At 36.8% G+C, this 21,234-nt stretch overlaps 1 protein-coding gene across 1 annotated transcript in view; it reads left to right on the top strand.

The window, feature by feature from the left end:
• Nucleotides 1-21,234, top strand: part of ADAM10 (ADAM metallopeptidase domain 10) — a 51,666-nt gene that overhangs the window by 10,557 nt on the left and 19,875 nt on the right. Inside the window, exons 3-4 of the mRNA XM_063346029.1 lie at nucleotides 13,845-13,963; nucleotides 16,031-16,189. Coding sequence (XP_063202099.1) covers nucleotides 13,845-13,963; nucleotides 16,031-16,189 — 278 coding nt within the window. The remainder of the gene's footprint in view (nucleotides 1-13,844; nucleotides 13,964-16,030; nucleotides 16,190-21,234) is intronic.

A 21,234-nucleotide genomic window follows, 5' to 3' on the forward strand; every position in this document is an offset into this window, starting at 1 on the left:
AGTGCTTACAGTTTCTGTGAAGTATTTCTCTGATGTCCAGTTTAAGTGTGAAATTGTTGCTTGTAAGCACTGGTGCAAAATTCTGGTGGTAACTATTAATGCACTTTGAAGCTTAAACAATGGAATCATATTCAGAACAGAATGGTAGTTGATTCTGATTTTATAATGCAGATTTGGCATGTTTTTTTACAAAAATTATGCCAAACTGGCTAGGAGATTTAATTGAGAAAAAGTAAAATTTCAAGTTGCATTTGAAACTACAAAATCAGCCAAAAAAGTGTTCTGTTTCATGTGTAATGGTGTCATCTGTTTTCTGTGCTGTTGTGTAATTTAGCAGTTGTTTGACTTGAGGAAAACATAATTGCTGTTACAAGACTTGCTGTGCCTTGCATTTGACATACGATTGTAAGATCCAGTACAGAAGTTAGATATTCAGTGTGAGCAACTGAAGTATAATTTGTAGGTTTCACTTAAGAAGATCTCTTTGTATTTAAGAATTGCCTGCTTTTTGTGTAACAGAGGAGAAACAGGAAGAAAGTTAAAATACTTGTGTCTGTATCTTTGTTTCTTTGACTCCCTCCTTTGCAGCACCACTGCATATATTTTAGGAACACGTAATGCGCATGGTTTTCTAACTATTTCAGTTACACTTTAAGTAATTAGAACTTGATAAGTAATTGCTAGCCATTTGTAGAAACATGGGAAGTTTGACAGAGCAAAGGTAAAACCAGGTCTTCTCAATCTGTGTTTGGAATAGGAATAATGTTTTATGAGTGCGTGTTCTGCTTCTGTGCCAGCTTGTAATTTCAGGGAATGAAGTGTTGCTACTGGAGGTGTGTGGTGTAATGACTGAATTTCAGTGTGTGTGCCCAAAAGGTTAGCATTAGGATTGTGTTTGTAACTGCTGTAGAACTGCAGTCCAAATTGTGAATTTGAAGTCCTATCCTTAAAACCACATTTTTTGGGTGTGATTTTTAGTCCAGGGAGTTCTATTAATTAAAGAAGAGTGTCCTTGCTGCTGCCTCTGCTGTAGCTTCACAGGCAATCTCTAGTCTTTGCTATTAAGTTGTTCTAATAAACAAGACTGCAGAGTGGAATGTTTCAGGGGCTCCTTATGTTGTAAATCTCTCCACTTTGAAATTAAATCTCCAGCAAGGTTGCAAGACAGTGAAGTTTAGTTTCAATCTAATGCTGCCACTCTGCAGCTGCAGGCTGATGGCTAATTTAGGCTTAGCAAAGCCTTTACTGGTGCAGAGAGGATCTGGCCTTGAGTGCATTCCCAGCATCATCCCTGTGCTGGGCAATACTTGTCTTCAAACCATGCAAGGAATAGGATCTGGGAACCGATCCAGCTGAAAATTGTTTGGCAGCAAGAATAATCAGTATGATTTGAAGGGGTGAGGGAAGGAGGATGGGGCCATTCTTTCTAGGAGCAGTCCACACCTCAGTCCACTTGAGCAGGTTCATCTTGTCCTTGGGAAAGATCCCATAATACTCTTCTGTAAAATAGAGCTCTTAGCTTAGCCTGTGCATTCTATCCGTGTTAATAAGGTGGGCTGGAAATTCTTCTCATGGAAAAATGTTAACCCTACCTACAACAATGTCTGAAAAAGATTTCCTCTCTAGCTTCATGGATCTTAGTCACACCAGACCTTAGACAAACAGGTTTATAATGATTTTGATAACAGCTGCTATTACTCATGAAGGAGGGTGTTGGTGTTTATATGTGGAATTGATTCTAAATCCCTATGCTCTGAGGCACAAATCCATCATTAACTGAGGAGGCTGAATGGAGACTTACTATAAGGTCAAACCAGTCCATAATTTAGGATTTTGGTAGTTTCCTGTGACACATCTAATGCTTCCTGCTGAAGAGGGTGTAGTTGTCAGGCTATAAATGTAGTTCACAAATTCCTGTGAAGCGGTCTGAGAGTGTTCTTACAAAATACTTAATTTTTCTTTAAATATGAATTAGGAAGGATCAAGTGAATTGTGTTTTACTTCATACAGTCTGTTTAGTAGCTTTGAAGGTGTGCAGCAATTTGAAAAGCTGTATAAATAGGATTTCTTTTTTGCAGTTGCAGCTAGTTTATTGTGAATAACTGCAAGTGATGTATGTCATCACTCACAATGACAACATTGAAACCTTTCCATCAAATATTCTGATTACTTTGTGCTAAGGTAGGAAATAAAGTTTTTAGTTTTAGCCCGTGGACTCTTAAAGTGCTGTTTTAGTTAAATACAGGTGATGAAACTTAAAGGCATTCAGTCAATGTGTGGTTTGAGATGCTGAAAATTGAAAGCTGATTTTTTGTATGGCCCTATACCAAATGGTTATAAGGCTTTGTCCAGGTGTAGTGGTTTATTGGCACACAGCTGTCCAACTCGTGTCTCCTCAACTTAATAAAAAATACTAAACAGCAGCTACTTATGAGTACTGAAATGATAATTTTCTGTTTTGAGTTGGCTTCTGATGAAATGGCTGTCTTCTGTAGCCAGGAAACAATGGAAAAGCTGTCCTAATATTTACTGCTGTTCCCTGCTGGAAACAGCACGGGAAGCTAGCTGGATCACAGCAGTTTTTGTGCTGTATCTCTGGTACCAGTTTGAACTTTATAAACTTAATCTTTCTGTTTGTGCTAGAGGAAGCACCTGTTGATCACAGGGAATGTGAATGAGATGGGAAAGTGATTTGTCCGGTTATTTTTCAGCCAGATTAATTCATTGTTCAATTCAGTATATAAGCAAACTTGCTGTAAGATGAAAAGGTGCAGAAATAAGCAGAAGTAGTGATCAGGAAGACGCAATGCTACCCTTTGCAGTGGCAGTGCTGACACATGCCAGATTAGCATTCATCAAACTTACAGTTTCATTGTCCAGAAGACAGCTGGCTGCTACATGTATTTTATGATTGTGTAAGTAGCATCTGTTCTTTTCAGTAGCTGTTTGTATTTAAGAACTGTATTTCGTAGTACCCTTTTGTTGAAAAAGGAAAAAATTTTTTAAAAATTTAAATATTATATATTTATACCGAGTTAAAGTGACCATTTAACCATGGGCTAATAACAGTTTAATAATGAAATAGATACTGCAATGATGGAATTAAGCCCCAAGCTACCTTTTTTTCACACCAGACTCAGTAATTCTACAAATGGGTGGATAACATGCCACCATTGAGAAACCTGCCTTATTTAACCTTCATCTGAAAGTTCAATGCTACACAGTATACTGTTAAAACCAGAAATTTTTCAAAACTTTTGTTGTTGGGTAATCTAAAATATGACTTGTTATGGCAGATGTAGTGAACTCAACCAGACCAGCCACTATTCAATGCTGAAACACTAGCTTAATAGGGCCGTTAAAATTGCTGAAACTAAGTGATAGATACCTATTAATTCTTTTGAATCATAAACCGTGTAGTTTAGATGAGTTGAAATTATTGCTTCACCAGTGGTGCAAATTGTGCTTGTTTCTAAAATGCTTCAAGTTGGAAGGAATGTGAAGTTTTAAAACAATCCTGGTTACGTATCATAGCTCTTCCACCTGCCAGTTTATATTGAGTGTTTTAGTGTGAGTTAATTTAAGGTGCCCTTTGAGTCCAGGGAAGGTTCGTACAAAGATAATGAAGTGCACGGTGTTAATATTAAACAAGTTCCTGGTATAAAGTAGCTTTTGAACCCACTCCACAAACCCCATTCCCACCCCCCCCACACCCCCCACCCCCACCCACCCCCCCCCCAGAAGAAAAAAGGAAAACCCAAAAAATGCCCCAAAATACATGGAGTGATTCACAGAAGAGCAATGCCTTTGGCACCAGCTTGAGATACAGTGAAGGAATTTAGTATGGCATAACTTTCTTTTCCATGTCAAGGTAATGTCGGTAGTTTTGAAAATGAAGTTGGGACATCACTAAAACTGACACTATTTTATACCCAGTTGTGGCGTAGTCACAAAATGTGTACACGCACTTGTTCGCTTATTGAACACAGCCCTTTCCATGCAGAGAGGCTGGAAAGTTGCTTACTTCACTTTTTCAGTATAAACATTTGCAATATATTAATTGTAGAACATCTTAAACTTAATTCCTCTCAACTGTGGAATGTCAGAAATATACTGGGTACTTCATTTATAGTGATTTCATTTTGAGGACAGAGCTTGAAAAACTTGCCTGACATCTGATGTTCTCTGAACTATACCTTTTTACCCAGTGGCAAAACTGTGAATTCCTGAGACCCTGATGCATTCAGAAGAATAAAGGAACTTCATGTATGTAGTGTTTAACTCTACTGTCAGTCAACTTTTTACTGTATGCATTCTTAATAACTTATGCTTTCTAATTTTATCTTAATTTGTCCTGTTAATCACCTGTCCGCACCCACTTCCACTCTTTCTCCAGGATTAGTTGATGACTCTCGCTTGGGAAAGTTGCCTATGCAACTTGAGCGAACAGTTGAGTTTTCAAGTGGTACTTGAACATACGATAACACCTGCTTATTACTGAATTAAAGATACATTGAGAACTCTTCGAGATGTTTTGCAATTTAGTTACCGTTTTCCTTCAACTTTTACCTAAAATCTTATTTTTAAAAAAAATACTCTAAGTTGTTAAGTTCAGAGATATTTGTTGGAATATATGGTCTATACAATAGGAAAACTGTTACTGGAAATGCTTGCAACATCACTTCTGTGTAAGCCATACAAATAAAAAGACCTTTCATATTATGCTTATGAATATTAAAGCATTCACTTGTGGAATATTGTTAGGTTATTGTATAAAACCTGAGATAGTTTAAAAATACGGGCTTCTCCATGTTTTAATTTGGGCTTACAAGTCACGACTGCGAAGTCTAGATTCTTTTAGTCCAGCATATTCAAATCTTAAAAGCTAGCTCAATATGGGGTTAAAATCATATAAATATTAGGTGACTATGTTGATGCGACTGGAATAACCTGTTCTTCAGCCTCCACCACCTTATACAGTTCATATGGACTCAAAAGTACTTTCTTCTACTGGGCTTCAAAGTGTAATGGACTATCATACAGCATTTTCAGATCAGTCTGCATAAACACTCCACAGGTTTACATTATGAGAGTCAGAAACTTGAATACCTTCTAAGTAATGGTGAAACACAAGCTTTGCTTCCACTGCATTAAAAAATCAATGATACTGGTCGTAGTGATGCTTGGTGACCATTAGACATTTTCATTCTCTTGTTTTCTTATTCACCAGAATGTTCTTGCCTACTGTTCTGTGTCGCTACACGGACATACCCCTATGTATCCATAGCATGCGTCCAGCTCTGCTCTGCAACTTTAGAACTACAACAATAGGTGGTTTTTGGAGGGGAGGGAATTTAGAAAAATCTTCTTATCGTATCCTTCTTGGGTTTGTATGGGGAGGGAAGGAGAGAAAAGAATTTTTGTCTTCACAGCTCTATGTAAAAACGCTAATAGTATGCATGTGCCTAATGTGGCAAGTCCAGTGCGTGCCAAGATTTGGTCATTATTACTTGAAATAACTTGACAGGTAAAGTGCCTGTCAGTGCTTTCAGAAGTGGCAGAGGGTGCCTGGCGTCAGGGAGGTTCTGTAAGGCAAGTGTCCGCTTGAGGCTGTTTTGCCTTGTCATGTCAAAATGCTGAGAGTAGCATTTAATCAATAAGCAGCTGGAAAAAACTGCATCAGTCTCACTACTGCAACTAGTAGGGTACTGCATGTTACTGCATGTAACCTTTTTTTCCCTGAAGTTAATGAGCAAATTTTCTACAATGACTTTATTATTAAGAAAACGCTGTGTAAAGCATTAGATGTTGCAGAGTGACCATGCTATTCAGCTGCTAGGTAAAAATGCTTTAACTGTCTGTCATCCAGTTTGAAATAAAGTTCAATAAATGATTGTTTCTTAAGTACTCTACTACCTTTTAAAATGTTTTGCATTGACCAGAGGAACTTTTATAACAATGAGAGCTTGCATATTGTGAAATTGTATGGCTTTGGGTCTTAATCTGTCCTCACTGCACCATTTGGCAAAGCACATTTGTGAAGCAGTGTTTGCTGATTGGCTTTAATATTGATTTTCTGTGCGGGTATCTTTTTCATAATTATTTTGAACAGCTCTCAGTTGTACATTGGTTGAGCTTTCTGGTACAGTCGTGAATGGCAGGAATGAACCACAAAATTTCAGAATTTTTAATTAAGCATGAGGGCTTTTTTATTCTTGATTCTACAGTAATATGTAATTCTTTGTATTGCCTTCATTATTCAGAGCTGCTCAATTTTTGTTTTTAAATGAGACAGTTGTTGACTGTATTTGAGTAGGTTATGAAAACGAAGGAGGCTACCAGCACAGAAATCATATTCGATATGTTGAATTTCAAAGGTGACATTCTAAGCGTGCTGCCATGCTGTCTGAGATGGACAAGAGTAACTGAGCTAGTTACACTTGGAGTAAAGAGGACTTCATATTGTCACCTGTTTTTTATTAAATACTAGATGTTCTTTTTATCATGTTTAATTTATTTTTAAGTACTTTTATAGTTGTGTGTACAACATAGTGCTCAATTCATGAAATGGCTGTCTTCTATGTTCTGTGACTCTGTCAGAACATAAAGCAGATTCACTGTTACTGGACTAACCTGAAAATTTATGTTGTGTGTGTTTCAGTTCCATGTGCACTTAAACACTCTCTTAAACAGACTAACTTCTTAAATAGATGGCTTTAGTGGTCATCAGATGGGACTGACTGGTTGGCTTTTGAGAGACGTATGTGAATTATTTCCATGAATTTTACTGAGTGAGTTTTCTGCAAGGTTTGCTTACTATAACTCATTTTAGGCTGTCCTGAGTTTAAAAAGAAAAAAGTAAAAATCTCTTTAGTTCTTACTGTAGTCTTTTCAGCTTTTTTCAGTGCTCTGTGACCATTCTTCAGTCATCCCCTGTCTATTGCACCTTTTAAGTTACATACCTTGACAAAAACTTGCCAGGCAAGAGACCTATGAATTTGGTCTTACTTTTCTACACCTGTTTTGTGTTTAAAAAAAACACCCCCAAACAAACAAACAAAAAAGCCACCCTATGTTGGTGCTTGTAGGTAAAGCAATTTTATCTTGCAGAGAATTGGGAAGCAGGGACCTGAGTTCTTTCTCATTTTTTAAATGAAATTAATCTAAAAAATATTTTAGAGGCTGGATCTGTGGCTTAACTGTCTTGCATTTTATGGGTTTAAACACAGTGAGCTGGAATATGTGTAGCCCTCAGGAAAAAAGTCATTTAGTGTTTCACTCAGGTTTGTCTAGGAAATGCCTGCTACAGTGGCATTGGACTGGTGAGACTGTGCAGTTGAGGCAGAGGATTTCCCAGCTGTACTGCTAAAATTGGTATTAATGCCTTAGAACTTTGCTCCTTGGCCAACATGCTTCAGTAGACATAGCCACGTTCTTAAAATGAAAAGCAGTAGACTTAATAAGCTATGTGCTTTGTATATGAACATATGATCAGCTAGCAGATTTCTTTCTATGTCTTTGTTTCACTAAGAAAACTGCTTTCTAAACTAGTTTCTTAGTTTGAATTAATGTAGTAACTTCGCCTCGTGATTTTATTCTAGTACATCTTTGCCTGTTTTCTTTTTTGAGCTCATGTTTTTGAATTATGTTAGAACATGGCACTGCATATAAATATTCAACTTTATGTAAATAAAAATGGGATGGTTATTTTGGATAAACAAGAAACGAAGTGACAGAATCTGCACTTAACTTTCCAAAGAAGTTTTACTGAAAGGAAAAAAGAATCAACCCTGGATAAAGACTATTCTGCTTTTAAAATCTGTACACCATACTCTTCAGGACAGAGAAATACGTGGCTGACTTTCTTAGAGTGTAAATTAGCCAGCATGTAGTTACTTGTAATCCTACTTGGATGGTTTCTGTGGTCTGAGCTAGCTTACGTGTTTGCATCTATGTATATCAAGAATAACTGGTGGCAGATTGTTTAGGATGGAGGCTGCATCCTCGGTTGTGTTCTTTTAGAATAACAAGCTTAGCAAGTCTGACTTCTTAAGGTCAGGAAAGAAATCTCTGAACAATTGCCAAGTGCCACCCTGGAAAACAAACATAAGCTGCAGGCTTTCTAGCTGGGATTGCTGAGCCTTGCAATGCACTAGAGATTGTTTTTTAGATGAATACTTATTAGAGGATGATACTGGATGATACCCTCTATCTGCATCTAGGTGCATAATAGAAAGAATGATAAACCTGCAGACCCTATCATATGCTTTTTCAAAGATGTGTTTTCTTTAGTGTCAGTAGCCAGACCATGGGAATTGTCAGTCAAATGATGATGGAATATGTTGTGTGGGTTTAATAGTAAGTGAAAACAGTGTAAAAAAAATAATGATGTCCATGAGTGTGATGGTTCTGTAGACTTAGCTTGTGAGTAGTTTAAACCCACCATTAAGTTGTTAAGCTGTCTTCTATTTAATGTAGGTCAGGGTTAGAATGAGTCTGACACTGGGAACCAAGTTTCGGTTTTGGGGTGCCTCACGTGGAAGCAGTTAGAAAGAAGGGCTCAAATTATTCTCCTCTCCCATTTTTCAGAGAAGAGAGTCTTTGACTTCTTAAATGAGAAAAGTAAAGATAAAAGACTTGTACCTCAAGCAGAGTAGTATCTTCTAGATCCTGACTTGTGAGGAGGCTCATGGAGGCACAGCTGCGAAGATTTTTCTGGTTCCTACTGAGAAGAAAAGAAGGTGAACCTAAACAGGCTCTCCTTGTACTGGAGTTCCATACTAGTGCCAACCTATCACCTTCTGTTCCCTTTCCCCAGACACTTTTCCCAGCTGTGGAGTAACTCCTTCATCTCCTCTTTTCCTTTTTTATCACAGAATCTTAGTGGTTGGAAGGGACCTTTGAGATCACCGAGTCCAACCACAAAAAAAAAAAAAGGTAACAATCTCCTCTGGTCACGGAGTGATTGTGCCTGCTCAGCCTGCCATAGGTTGCAGGAATTTTACTGAGGAAAGGTAGGAAAGGGAAAGCACCAAGTGCCTGTTTGGGTACCACTGATAATAAATCTTTCTGCCAGCTTTGGAAAAGTCTGTGGACTCGCTAACAGTGTCCCAATATATTGGACATTCTATCATGGAAAAATCACTTATCTTAGAAGGTACCTCATACTAAAAAGAAATGTAATGATAAGTTAAGCATTAGCTCTTACATGTACACCTTTATGTTGATTTTACCAAGCGCTGTCAGTGTGTACACACAGCTTCTTTTTTTTTTTAAAGTGCTTGCTCTGTGACTACAGTGTAGGATTGACATAACTCAAGCCCATGGGAAAGTACTGGGATTTAGCGAAGTGTGGTGCTCTCAACTGGTTGGGTTTTTTCCCCTTAATTATCACTGAGTTGCTATGTTACATACTTGCAAATCTGACAGTCTCCCTGAGTTAAGCTAAAGTGAAATAAAAATGTACCTCTTGATAGTCTTAAGGGTACTGCCATTAATGAATAAGATGTAGTTTATTACCAAAGCATATGAACACTTTTGCCAAAAATTCTGCCCTCAACCAAATGAGCAACTATATGGTAACCAAGTAATGGCCTGTTACCATATTGGTTTTCAGCTACGTGTAAGACAGAAGCAGTACCAAATAAGCAAGGTCAAAACTTGGTCTTAATTGATTTAACTATTCTAGAGACCACTACTGCTGGGAAATGTCTTATGCAAGGTAGTAAGCTTGTAAATAAAAGTAGCATTATTTTTCGGGAAAGAGTCAATCTTTTGCCTGGTGTGTAGCTAGGGAATAGCTTAGTTTACATTGGTACAGGTGGTGGTACACAGAATTCGATGTATGCTGTAGAAATGGTAATTACCAAAAGGCTTATTTGAAGCTTCTTATTTCTTCCAGTGTGGCTAGTTTTAGAAACCATATGGAATGATATAGACAGATTTGTTGAACTACTCTGGAGTCTCCTGTCCTCAGAAGAATTCATGAAGTTACTGGATTTAAGCCAGGAAAGGAAACTGAGATGCATTCTCTTCCACATCATTTTGAGAAGGATAGCAACTAGTTTATATTCCTTTCAAGGGAAGAAATGCTAGCTGTGAAGAAATTTAGAGTAAATGTTAGGAAAACTTCTGTATTGGGTGAGATACTTAAATGGATTTTGTAGGGTCTTTGGAAGATTCTTACTGAGAAATAGGAGTGCTGAACTGGATTTTGTTGGAGTGTCCCTGCCAACTACCTGTTTGTTTCAATCAGTCATTACAATTTGGAGTCTCCCCACGTATAAACTGGCATCTTCTCAGTGCAGTGAATTTCATTGACACTTGTAAGTAGTACATTAAGATATCTCTGCATAGCCATAAAAATGGGATTTACTTTCAACTGTAGGCTTCATGTAATACATAGGGTTTTACGATTACCATAGTTTAACGTTTGGTGATTTGTTGAAGTTGTTAAAGTTGTTAATTCTTGTTTCCCACCACACCCACCCCCAGGTTGCCTCTCTTTCCCCCTCCCTTTTTTGGTGAGGGAGAACTAAAGGAGATTTGTCACTTTGTTTTTCATTATTAAAAGGGTGAACAGTCCAGACAGATAATCCTGTTCCCATCAAGCATGCTTGAATGACCAAGAAAATACCTGTTTACAAATACCTGTGAGACGACCAGTTTACCTAATAGCTTAACTAAATTAAGCAATCAAATGATCAAAGAATTGTTATTGTGAAACACAGCTGTGTTATTTTGTATTTGAAATAGTTCTCTAACCCTGCAAGTAGAGGTAATTTTATTAATAAATAGATAATTAACAGCATGGGTTAGAATTTGTAGTGTTAGTTATGTACCAATGTGCAAAGTAAGAAGAGGAGGAAAATGAAAGGAGAATATATAGAGGCTTCTTAATTTTAAAACTAGTGAAACTTTTTATTTGGTACATGTGCCTTTGAACTGTCCATTTTGAAGTGACACATAGGGTAATATTGATGGAAGGGTGTCCTGCCCAGAAGGAAGAACCATTGCCAGGTTTGATGGATTCCGATGAGCTTCCCGTTGCCCCTCCAAAAGCACAGTCCTGTAGTGCAGGGCATCTAGGCAAAGCTGACCCTAAAGCGGGATTAGGTGATGGTCAACAATGGTAGTCCAGAAGTGCAAAGCTAATTTGCAGGAATGAAAACATAGATGACTTGGCAGTTGAGGAAAGGATACCCTGGATGGCTTCACAGTTGAGGCCTAGAGATAGTTCACCCGTCCATTTGGTGTTATTTTAGGCTAAACTTAGTAAATTACTTGCTTTCGTTGTGAGATGAAGTCCATTTTTTTCCTACTCCGCTGACATATGTGGGAGTTAGAAGTCTTGCATTGTCTTACATAGTGTACTTCAAAATGATAAAGAAATTGCTGATGCAATTGAGTGTTAGAGATAATAATTGCTCCTCAATTTTATTTGAAACTTACATGAATACAATCAGAAAAGTCTAATTTTTAAAGTAACTTTTTGCACTTCTGAGAGAGAAGTGCTATACAGATTGAGGTTTTTTTCAGAAAACCTACTTTTTTCACCAGGAAAAAGTAATTTTAGCCATACTAGGTGCTTTTGCTGGGATTAGTAGACATTTCAGTTCATCACAGAGACAGAATTACAGACTTCTTATGGTAAGAAGTCTTCTACCAAATATTAGAGAAGGGAGGAGAGCTATTCTAAAGTATCCAGGGTCTCTTGCCATTTAACTGCAGTTCAGATGCACTTGAGGCTGCCCCATCCTCAGGAACTCTGCAGAACTCGGTCCCAGAGAGAACTTACACTAAAATGGGATTCAAATCTCTGTAACACCCTGAGCAGTGTATTACAACCAACATGAGTAGAACCTGAAGTACTTGAATGAAGTTCTTCAAATTCTTATCAGTGCTGTCTTAATTTTTTTTCTGCCTGTTCATTTCTAACTCCAGCCCAGAAGAGCCACATGAGGTGGCTTAAATTATTTTATTCTTCCCCCCCCAAAAAAAATGTTTTTCTGGGTTGCTTGTTCATGTTGTCTTCTCATCCTCGTGAACCTCTGTGTTACCAAAAGGCAGTTTTACAGAGCTGGTAAAGAGACTAACTTAAAGAACTCCTCTTATTTTTTGTCATTTTTTGTGATATTATGAAGACTAGCTATTTATCATAAAATGCGCCTTTCTATCTGGCTGTGGATAGCTACTAACTGCTAGCTGGTGGGTGTTCTTTGGTGACTCCAGTACTCGAGTGCATCTGTGAACTGTTTCTTGCACTTTAACAGAAGAATCTGCCCTCATAAAACATATCCATACTGAAACTATAATCTGAGCCCTGGTTGGCTTGGCACAAAGCCCAGGAGTCACAGGGAGGTGCTGAAGTTTAAACTTCCCCATCCACCAGCCACATCTCAGAATTTCACAACCTTGCAGTAGATACCTCTAACGCATCACCAGAGGAGAATACTTGCTTTGAAGCTTTATTAACATTGTGGCTACAATAATAAAGATAGTTTGAATGTGAAATACTGTTTGAATTGCAGAATAGTCAACATGAGTCACCAGAGCCCTTACCAGGTTTTAAGTGTAGGCATGGCTTTTTTCTTTGATCTTGAATTTTGCATCTTAATGTACAGTTGTTTCAAAATACTTATAACTGTAGTGTCATACTATTTAATTTGCAAGTGAACACTGAGATATATTTTGGATATGCTTCAGCTATACTAAAAAGTAATTGATCAACTTTACACTGTGGCACTTAATTGTTTTGATTATTTTGCTCTTAGCACAAATGGATACTGGCTTTAACTAGGGAAAGTCAGCTCTGTCATTAGTATACTGTGTATGCTGAGAGACCGGTCACATTTATTTTAGGTGAAGACTGACACAGATGTAGTCAACTTATCAGTAACTTTTTGTGTAACAAATTGGTGACATAACTATAATATTCCTTCAATTTCATGATTGTGCAGAAAGAGAAAAATATAGGAAGAAAATCAAGAGTAAAATTGGAATGACTGAAGTTTCAACAACTTCACTGATCTGTATTTGCACAATGTGTTTATACAAAATTTAAGAGAATACCAAATGAAATTCTGAAGCAAGCTAACGGTTGTCACAGGTATGAATTCATATAATGTCAGGCATTTTAAAATGCTTCAGTTATGTTGCTTGGCTTCACTGAACCAAACTTTTGTTTCTGTACTATGAAAACATAGTATATTTCATATAAAGATTAGCAGTAGGATTTGTGTCAAAGAATGTAGTGTCGTGATTTGAACAAGATCATTCAATGAGTAGTTGTTTACTTAGTTGTGCATGTAACTACCAATTTAAGTATTTTTTTATTAAATGTTGTTGCCCATCTTGTTTTTTGAGTTTCAGTTGAAACAGTAATTAGCTCACCTACATTTCATTTACATTACTTAAATGTTGGCAATGAAAGTAAAATAAGCTGATAGTTGTTCTTATCTCTTCTGCTTCACAGTGCTGTGAAGTGAAATAGTTGCTTTTTCCCGTAAGCTACATCTGTGTCTTCTGGAGGAATGGAAACAAGTGTATAGTCAAAGTCAGCATTTTAGATTGATGCATTTAAGTCTAACCCTGCTTTCTGGTTTAAATCTTGTAAATTTAGTTACTTGTATCAAAAGCTACTGACTAATCTTGCTTAAGAAAATCCTTCTAGGCTATGGTCTAATTCTTGTACAATAAAAACATTTTTGTCTGTGTTTATTGTACAAGATAAATTTTAGAGTCTGCAAATCGTTTGTATGAAAATGTTGGTTAGAAGTACTTTGCTTAGTGCTCTTGTAATTGAAGCTCAAAGCCAATTTACTATCTTGTTTTATTCGCTTTAGACACTTCAACCTTCGAATGAAGAGAGATACATCTCTTTTTAGTGATGACTTTAAAGTAGAAATATCAAACCAAGTAATTGATTATGATACCTCCCATATTTACACTGGACACATTTATGGTAAGTACAGCACCTTAAAATGGATTAAAGGGCAGTCAATGTAAGGAGGGTTTTTTTAATAGTATGTGCAGAAAATGAATATCTGTATGATTAGGTTATCTTCATTATTAAACTTTAATAATGCATCTAAATGCATTTAAACTCCATCTGCTTTTATTCTCATATAAGAGTCACACTTAAATGAGTATTTTACCTAGTAATTTTCATATCCGTAGAACTTGAAAGTTGAACTCGGTTTATGAACATACTCTTCATAGAAGTCTGATGCATTTAAAAAAAAAAAAAAGCAGAAAGCTGTCTGCATTAAAAAAATCAGGTACTGTTCTTAGCTTAAAGAAATTTAAGGAATATAGAGCTACCATCATTAAGGGTAATATACCCGATTTCAGTATACAAAATAGAAATGCAAAAGATAAAATTGATCAAAAAGGAAGGAGAATCAAGTAACATACCCGATTTCAGTATACAAAATAGAAATGCAAAAGATAAAATTGATCAAAAAGGAAGGAGAATTAAGGAATTAAAAGCAGATGAAAAGAAGAGAAGGATTAAGATTTACTCTGTCCCTCTCGTACAGTCTGTTTGGTTCTGAAGATCTCTGTTAGTAATGTCTTACAGTCTTGAAGTGACTGTTTTACACCACGAAAAGAAATATACATGCTTACACTTTATATGCATCTAGTAGACCAATTTACCAGTTGACTTAAGTAGGTCAGAGAGGTTTTAAGGTGTGTGGGATCTTTTGATGTGTTGGTTTTTTTTCTTATTTTGTGAAATTATTTCAGAAAAGCATTTTGTTCTTTCCTTATTGCTGAGTGATGAGATTAAAGGATCCACATGAATCTACTCACTGGGCTTACTCTATGGGGTTTTTTTAATCCTCTTAATTATCTTTCTCTTCCAACCCAAGTTGGTACTTGTCGTGAAGATCATGAATGAAGTTAGAATTGAGTAAATAAACTGATTTGTTGTTGGTTCTTGATTTCCATTCAGGTCAAGAGTCTTCCTTCCAAGTACTCTGAAATTTCCAAAGACACATGGTTTATAAATTCAGGATACTAATGCACATTCTAGTAGAATATAGTCTGAAGTAAATCTGGGATTGCTTATGAATGTTTTGAAATTAGTGTTCTGCAAAGCCTGTTTTTACTCTTTAGTATTCTCTTTCAAGAGTTGTATCGCATATCTTCAAGATACTTTCTCCAAATTTCAGTACTGTGTATGAGCTTTATAAAATTCTTGATAACTGTTAATTAGCAATTAGTGCTAGTTAATGATAAGAATGAGTACAGTTCTGATAATTTGATAGAGTGATTCCAAATCCTCCTCAGTGGAGGAATGTATGAACATTCTTTTAGTAATCTTTCATCATTTTTATGGAAAATGCCTGTTGGGGCTGCTGTATGTTGTCGCTGTCAATGATTAAACTTTGACAGTTTTACTTTTCCAGATTGTGACTGTTTCAGGTACGAGTTCACTCCATCCCACATTTAAACCTAGCAACAGTTTTAAGAGGTTTATGCTTGAAGAGAAAAATGGATTTCTCGAATACAGGGAAATCGTTCTTTGAAAGCTGTCAAAGTTCAGTATACACTCTGATATATTATTTATTTTTTTCAACTGCATGAACAGATGTGTAAGGACAGGACTTGGATAACGGATTACATGCTGTATGTGTGACAGCTTTAAAATAGGGAGTTGAATTCTTCATTACCTTTTTTTTTAAACACGTCATTTATGCACCTGATTAGGAAGCTATTGAGCTTAGTAACTATGATTTTGGGGTACCTGTATGTCTTACTGTTGAATAATCTTAGTCTTAAAAATTCAGAAACAAACTTTCTGCAAGAATGGCTTACTGTCGTTACCCAGAATCTTACTACTGTGTAATTCATATAGTTTTTTAGCAGTTAGATACTGATGCACAATTGGGGTTAATTTTGCACATATCATGCTTTAGCATTGTCTGCTTAACACCTTGGGTAGTGCGTATGCTTGAAGTTTTCACAGGACTGAAGGCTTTTAGAAAGGTATAAAAAAAACCTAATGCACTTTTTCTCTTAACAGGTGAGCATGGAAGTCTTACCCATGGGTCTGTTATTGATGGAAAATTTGAAGGATTCATCCAAACTCATAGTGGGACCTTTTATATTGAGCCAGCAGAGAGATATATTAAGGACAGAACTCTACCGTTCCACTCTGTCATTTATCATGAAGATGATATCAGTGAGTACTTCTATTTTGTGCTACAGATGAAGTATTTTTATTTTTTTATTAAATGTCAAAAACTGTAAGCCATTTGTAAGCATCCAATGAGACTTTGGCTTGCGTGTGACTGTGAGTCACGCTGTCCTAAACGGATTCATACACAGTTGTGGTGTGAAAGAGATTTATGGCAAACCAAAGTGGGTCTGTCTTATACTGCCATTTTAAGAAATCCTTAGCAGTCAGGCTTAAGTGTATAAGCAGTGAGTTTTCTACTCAATGGATACATGTTTCTTTTGAAAAATGCATTCTTAAAGTGCTCTATACTGATTGTTCTTCCCTGTGATCTGGAAAATAAAGGATAATTAAAGTTCAAGTCACTAAGTGTTTACCTACATCTAGTGAAGGTGGTACTTGTGGGAAATAAAAGCTTCCCCTGCATGCGTCGGTCACAGATCCTTCAGAGACCTCTTTAGAAGATGTGGTGGCACCCAATATGTCCCATTTTACACAGTGGCTGATGGAAGTGTACAGAGAATACTAATTGGATTTGAAGAGTACAGCCCCAGATGTCTTGCTTGAGTAGTAAATGCCCAGAGGGATGAGAAAGTACCATGGAGTACTCTTACATCTTCAGAACTCTGATGCATCAGAGTTCTCCTGCACTCTATACCTGCCTTTTTGTGTACAGTCTTCAGATATAGTAAAAATCAGTTTTATTTAATGCTTAAGTAACTTTATGCTGAACGCCAGAAATCCTGCAATAAAGTTGGGGTTCCAAGTTTCAATCCTTCCAAGTAGATATTGGCAGAGAGTCACTTTAAGATTACTTTTTGCTTATTGAAGCTAACAAGTTGTGTGTTGCAAGCTAACTTTATGTAGAACTCAGTCTTCAATCAAACTCAAATTAAACTAAACTTCACTGAAAAATTTGTCCTGTCAGGCATCGTACAAATACTAGAAGACTTGAGTTTGAAATCTCATTTGGAATTGGATGAGGAGTTTTGACTTAGATCACTAGACGTGACTTGAACCATTCTTATGACGATACACGTAGAAATAATTTTCAAAATACATCATAATGACACTGTATTGTGAAAAGAAATATCAAAAATAGGAAGATAGATGAGGAAAATCTCTGGCTGTCATTTGGCTTTATATATTATCATTTTCTCTGTGCTGTAAGCCAGTGAAAGACACGGGGTTATTGTGTAATACTCTCTCTGGTTACTTCTCTTGTATGAATACAATGAAATGATCTTTCTCTGCTAAAAACTCAGCAAATTTTATTTTTTCTAATTGAATAAAGCTTCTGAAATACAGCTGTATTTTACATTCAGTGGCAGTATGTGTACTGTCTTTGAGTATGTTAAAAATGCTGTGAGCTAGTAGATATGTTTGTTCTTCCTGTTACTCCATTCTGTAAATATGATTACTAATCTAAAATCAAATAGAAGCTGCATCATTTTAAAGAGCTTCTGAATGAATGCAGTTTTTGAATTTTATGTACATTGTGAGTTACACTTGTTTTCTGACTGACTAAACCTATATCTTCCTGGTGTGTACAAGACCCATATTTGAGAATAAAGTAACTTTATAGGGTAGCATTTCATATAGTGCTTTTGATTCTCAAAGAAAATTTGGAGCGTGCGTTGAATTTTCAGCTCAGCAGAGCGTTGCAGGTGAAAGCCTAAGAAGGCAGTTTGCCTTGCTAGCTGCTCTTGGGGTATTACAGGGTTTGCTGCTCTAACAGAAGAGTAGCAGGGAAAAATAATAAAAAAATTACAAAAGCCTGGTATGAAACTGCAAGATATGACTTTTATAACAACTTTTCTGTAAATAATTTGAATGTACTTCTACATTCTTTGGTATGTTTTATAGGTCTCACCGAGCAGTTCAAACCACTGCATGATGGTGGAAGTACTGGACTACTGCTTCCCTAGCACGTTCTGTATAGAAGTTACTGTTACTGTCTGCTTTACAAAGGGTTTTATTAACTCTGTTGTAGAAAAGGAGGGAAGTAAAGGGCCATAAGGCAGTAAAGTGATTTGCCCAGTTTCCAAAGGGCAAGACAAGCAAGAAGGTTGTCTCATGTCCCAGTTCCTTATGCTGTAAATAGTGGGTGACTAAAAATACTCTTCAGTGTTACCGACTAATGACAGAAATAGAACTGTACCTTAAAGAAGCAGATATTTTGATTTTATGAAAATTAGTATTGCTGTTTTGTAGAAGTGATCTCTGTTGGAGGAGTAAACGGATTGCTTGAGAGCTGAAAAAAGCTAATGATTAAATTCGTTCATATTAATGTCTTATAAGTGAATAGGAGCAGGATATGATTTTTTTTTTAATTATGCAGGTGATGGTATGTTGGCTTATGCTGTTTTTCTCTTGAATCTAGTGCATCATTACCATCAGTTAGAAAAAAAAATCAGATTATCAGAAGGGATTGTCTAAATCTATTTCGGAGAGCCACATTAAAGCAGCAGCACAATACAGCTTCCAAATCGCCGAGTGAGTGGACGCTGCTGCCTGCTCGGCGTGGCTGAAAACAGCCCGTGCCGGAGCTCCCTCTCAGCAGCACCCTGAAAATGTGCCGCTGCTCTTGGCTGCTGTCAGCGCACTCTGACGCGCGTGCATTCTCATTGTGTCCTTCAGCTTTTGTCATTGGTATCCTAGGTGCCTCCAGCATTTCTGTGGTCTGAAATATCTGAAGTATACAACTGCTTCTATCACTTTCTGAATCGTGCTTTTGAGGATGAAATTTTTTTGCCTTTCATGAGAGCTATTTTTGCATTGAACTGCAGCTCCAAAAAACCCAGCAACTAAAAAGCTAAGCTTTACAGTAGATTTAAAAATAAAAACAAGCATGCAGATCTGTAGTTATTGCTGTAATCTAAAGCCGACTCTTGTGAAATAGAGGCAAACCACTAGTATCTTACATAGGACAAAAGCAACAAAAATGCTCACATTTCTAAGGAGAGAATGGGCGAAGAAGTTGTCTTTGCTTTAATTTGGGATATTTTTTGGTCACCCATGTTTCAGCCTTTTGAAACAATATGCTTTTTAGTGCTTTTCAGAAATCACAATGCAACATATGATTAGCATCTCAATGAGTTCTTATTCAGTAGTTAAACAAAAGTTTTCTTGTAAATGGGGATTATATTGTCAACTTCATAAGGCAGCTTTTGTCTGTTACAGTGGATGTGGTGACCAGGGGAAGGCAGCCCTCTATTCATGACTCGAAACACAAGTTGAATGATTTTAGTTTCTAAACCAGTCTTGGTCAAACTGTTTTATAATTTAGTGCCAGAAAGATGCAAATTGCTATTTTCATTTTGGGAATTTTTCTTTAGGGATTAGGATTTCACTGGAGCTATATTTACTTTATTTAAATCGTGTATGTTTAAAATGTATCCCTGAGTTCATACTGTAAAGTATGAAATCGGCATTTCCTCAGATCAACAGTAGACAGGAAAATCCTGTTCAGACCTTCAGGAAAATGAACGTGGTCATTTAGGTGTCTTTATGGTCTTGGAAGAACAGTACAACTGAAAACAGAAAGTAAAGTATTTTGTAAAGCCCCATCTGCTGAATGAACTGACCATTGCAAACTATGTATTATTAGTGAGAACTTGGTGTCTTTTTTTTCATTCTGTGGTGGTTGGTTTAATAATGGAGGTCTACTTGGTCGTTGTCATGGGAGCGCAGTGTGACAGACTGCTTAGAATGAAATCTTTAATAAGGATTTTTTTTCTATATGCTTAAATTTGAACTTTATTCTAACACTGTTGCTTTTGCTAGTATTGGACAAATCTCTATGGCTGTTGAAGAACTGAATTTTCATCATTTTTAATGGAAGTTTGGTGCCATATCATTGCCCCAGATGCCTAAATCCGGTATCTGTTAAGTGGTTAACCTAAACGCTTAGCAGGTCATACTAGTTACTGACAAGTAGAAGGAAAAAATTAATGTGATCGGGAATCTCTTTGTGGTAGCTAGTGCCTTTTTTAAAAGGATAAAAATTCTTATTTTGAGCATCTGTAGTTGTGTATATCATTAATAGTGATCTGCCATCTAGTTAGAGTAAGATATTGTTGTCAGAAAGTATGAAATGACAAAGGGGTTTTGGTTTTTTAGGTTTATTATTATTGTTTACTATATAGCAAAAGAAAGCTTTGTAGGCAGCTTTCCCTGTGAGCTGGACAGGGTTCCTAAGTGAACTGTCTTGTATCACCTGCCTCCTGTGTTCAGCAAGGTGCATTCATATCTCTCTGGGCGGGGATTTGTCTTTTCTGTTGCAGACTGTTTAAATTCTTTATAATTTCAACTGTCATGCCTTTAAAGTGTTTCTTACTAGATTATTACTTTTGAAGTGAGAAATGTTTGTTTGGATTCAAGGCAGTTAATATTGAAAAATATATTAAGGGATTTCCTAACCTCTTTGGGAAACAAGAAGCAGAGGAAAAGACTGCTTATTTTGTGTAATGCACTGAGAGCATTTATTTCTATACCATTCTGTCAATTGTTGTAATGCTGCAGAGTATGAATAGAAGTTGTGGTGATAGCAGAAAAATATGGTGCAAAATATGCTGTGCAGTCATGTTTCCAGTTAATTTCTGTGGATTCCTGCAGTTACCAGCTGCAGGAGTTGCTCTAAAGTGAGGATGGTTTTATGCAGGTGAAGTGTGCTGATGGGGAGGCAGTATTGTGCCTTCCTCCCGTCCTTGTGTAACGTGCTTTTTTTCACAGAGATAAGTGGTCGGCAGTGTGAAATTGGGTAGTGAGTAATGAGAATTTCAGTTAGATTAAATACAGAAGATTTTTTTTTTAATACTGTGATGGGAGGAAAAAAAAAAGGGTGGTGGAGATTAAGTGAAGGAGCATATCTATAATCCTTTGCTCTTAACTCCAATCTAGTGATGGTAAGCAGAATCCCCAAAAGTACAGATGATCCCAACAGTGAGTGGGGCTTCTTGTTTAATACTGGTTATAGCAAAGCCAGTTTCTGCTACATTGCTGATCAGTTTGGGTGAGGTGCTTACAGTAAGAGCACTTCGTTGTCTTAT

This window comes from Chroicocephalus ridibundus, chromosome 9 (assembly GCF_963924245.1).
Source record: "Chroicocephalus ridibundus chromosome 9, bChrRid1.1, whole genome shotgun sequence".
NCBI lineage: Eukaryota > Metazoa > Chordata > Aves > Charadriiformes > Laridae > Chroicocephalus > Chroicocephalus ridibundus.